Raw genomic sequence first — 2,023 nt, 5'->3', positions numbered from 1 at the left:
GCAATTGCATTGCACAAGAATTATTTCTTGGTTGGATTTTTTTTAACGAGTCAAAATGCTGTTTCTTGACAGCTGTGTAAATAGCATGATCTGGAGTTAATGTCTTTATTTCCGTGCAGGCATCGTTTCAGCAGATTGCCTCCTTATCCTTGTGAGATTTCACAGATTCAGGAGATCATAGAATCACAGAATGGCTTAGGTTGGAAGGGATCTTAAATCTCATCCAGTTCCAGCCCTCTGCCGTGGGCAGGGTTGTCGCCCAGAGCCACATGCAAACTGGCCTTGAATGTCTCATCCACAACCTCTCTGGGCAGCCTATCCCAGCACCTCACCACACTCTGAGTATAGAATTTCCCCCTAACATTTACCCTAAATCTCCCCTCTTTTAATATAAAGCCATTCCCCCTTGTCCTATCACTACCAGATTGTGTAAAAAGTCAGTCCCCCTCCTCTTTATGAGCTCCCTTCAAGTACTGGAAGGCCGCAATTAGGTCTTCTGGGAGCCTTCTCTTCTCTAAGTGAAACAAGTCCAACTCCCTCAGCCTGTCTTCACAGGAGAGGTGCTCCAGCCCTCTGATCATCTTTGTTCTTTGTGGCCCATTTGATCATCAAATGAGAACTGATGGCATGCAGACATGGGGTGTAATAAAGGACTGATGGAACTATCCCTGAATTAAGAGCACGTTGGGTTAGCTTGTTTTGTGGGGGACTTTTTTTCTCTACCCTGTCTCCATTTGCCTGCTCATTTATCAGTGGTGCCATCACTTCCTGAACAGAGCCACTCAGCAGTTGCCTCTTCCAGCTCCCTTTGGTTACAGTCTTGTCCTTTCACCTCACCTTCCCCTCAGCCACTGTTCCCCTGTGAGCAGCTGCTGTCTTCACAGCCAAAATGCTCTGCTTCCTCCAAAGGTTTACATACCCATCTGCAAGCTTGGCTGTTCTGTTAGCTCTTCTGGGATCTATGACCTGAACGACAGGGAGAGAGGAGCAAAGGGAGAAGGGGGTAATGGGAAGAGGAGTAGCAGGAAAAAGAGAAAGACCAAAAGAGAGAGAGAATCCCATTTGAAGATTCACACTTATATCATACAACGCTTAGGCTCGTGGGAAATGGATCTCCATTCTCTGCATCTGACCCTTTCTTTTCCATCTGTACACAGTTCTCCCAGATGGAGAGTGGAGATGTCCAGTGAACTGGGGCAGGTTCCAAAGACAAGATGTGTGAAGTTCTTATTTGGCATACATGAACACAACAAGAGGCTTCTCTTACTTCTCTCTTACAAAAATTTTCTCCCTTTCTCTCCTCAGTAATGGCTTTTGCCCAGTTTTCTCAAACATCTGAAAACTCAATGAAATCCCAATCCAGTAAATTATCAGGAGGAACAACTGCCAGGACTCCCCCCACCTCCCTTCTCCCTGGTCAGTCTTCCCTTGGATCCACCATTCTGAACTCTCAGATGCTCCACGAAAACCAGAACCATCCAGAAATCCACCAGAGGAGACGCACTGTCTCAGACCTGACGGCTTTCTTCACGCTTCTGCAGTTGCCTCAGTCTTGGGCCACAAACACAGCATGGATGGTGTAGTGGACAATCACATTGCAATGTTTTACATTTTTCTTTTTCTTAAAAAAAAATAAAAGAAGAAGAGGGAAGAAAATGTTATACACACAAGTATCACAGCATTTTCAGAAGGCCTTCTACTGCATTTGCATTAGCAGTTCAGCCTCAGTTGTAAGCCTGGATGTAAGGCAGCTGGAAGATTAAAACCGTATTGTTGGAGAGTCTGCTGAGACATCCTCATGTTGGTTTTTGTTGTTGTTGTTGTTGCTGTTGTTCGTTTTCTGTTTTTATTTCATAATATCCTTATTTTAAATTGTTTTTGTCTGTTTGCTTCTTTCTAAAGTTTGGCAGGAAAGAGAAAATGCTTTTTTGCTTTTCCCCATGTCTTCTGTCCTTTTTGTTTTCTGCATTTTAGGAAGAAAAAAGAAAAGAAAGGAAAGGAGAAGAAAAGAAAGGAGAAGAAA

At 43.9% G+C, this 2,023-nt stretch overlaps 1 protein-coding gene across 1 annotated transcript in view; it reads right to left on the bottom strand.

Annotated features, from left to right (window-relative positions):
* The window catches only part of TMEM178B (transmembrane protein 178B), a 217,769-nt gene continuing 216,216 nt past the window's right edge, over window positions 471-2,023 (bottom strand). The window contains exon 4 of the mRNA XM_021388437.1: window positions 471-1,621. Coding sequence (XP_021244112.1) covers window positions 1,509-1,621 — 113 coding nt within the window. The 3' untranslated portion in view covers window positions 471-1,508. The remainder of the gene's footprint in view (window positions 1,622-2,023) is intronic.

The sequence above is a fragment of the Numida meleagris genome, chromosome 1 (genome assembly GCF_002078875.1).
Source record: "Numida meleagris isolate 19003 breed g44 Domestic line chromosome 1, NumMel1.0, whole genome shotgun sequence".
NCBI classification, from domain to species: domain Eukaryota; kingdom Metazoa; phylum Chordata; class Aves; order Galliformes; family Numididae; genus Numida; species Numida meleagris.
Note: the sequence above shows the minus strand (reverse complement) of the source record. Positions and strands in the feature narration are given on the sequence as shown.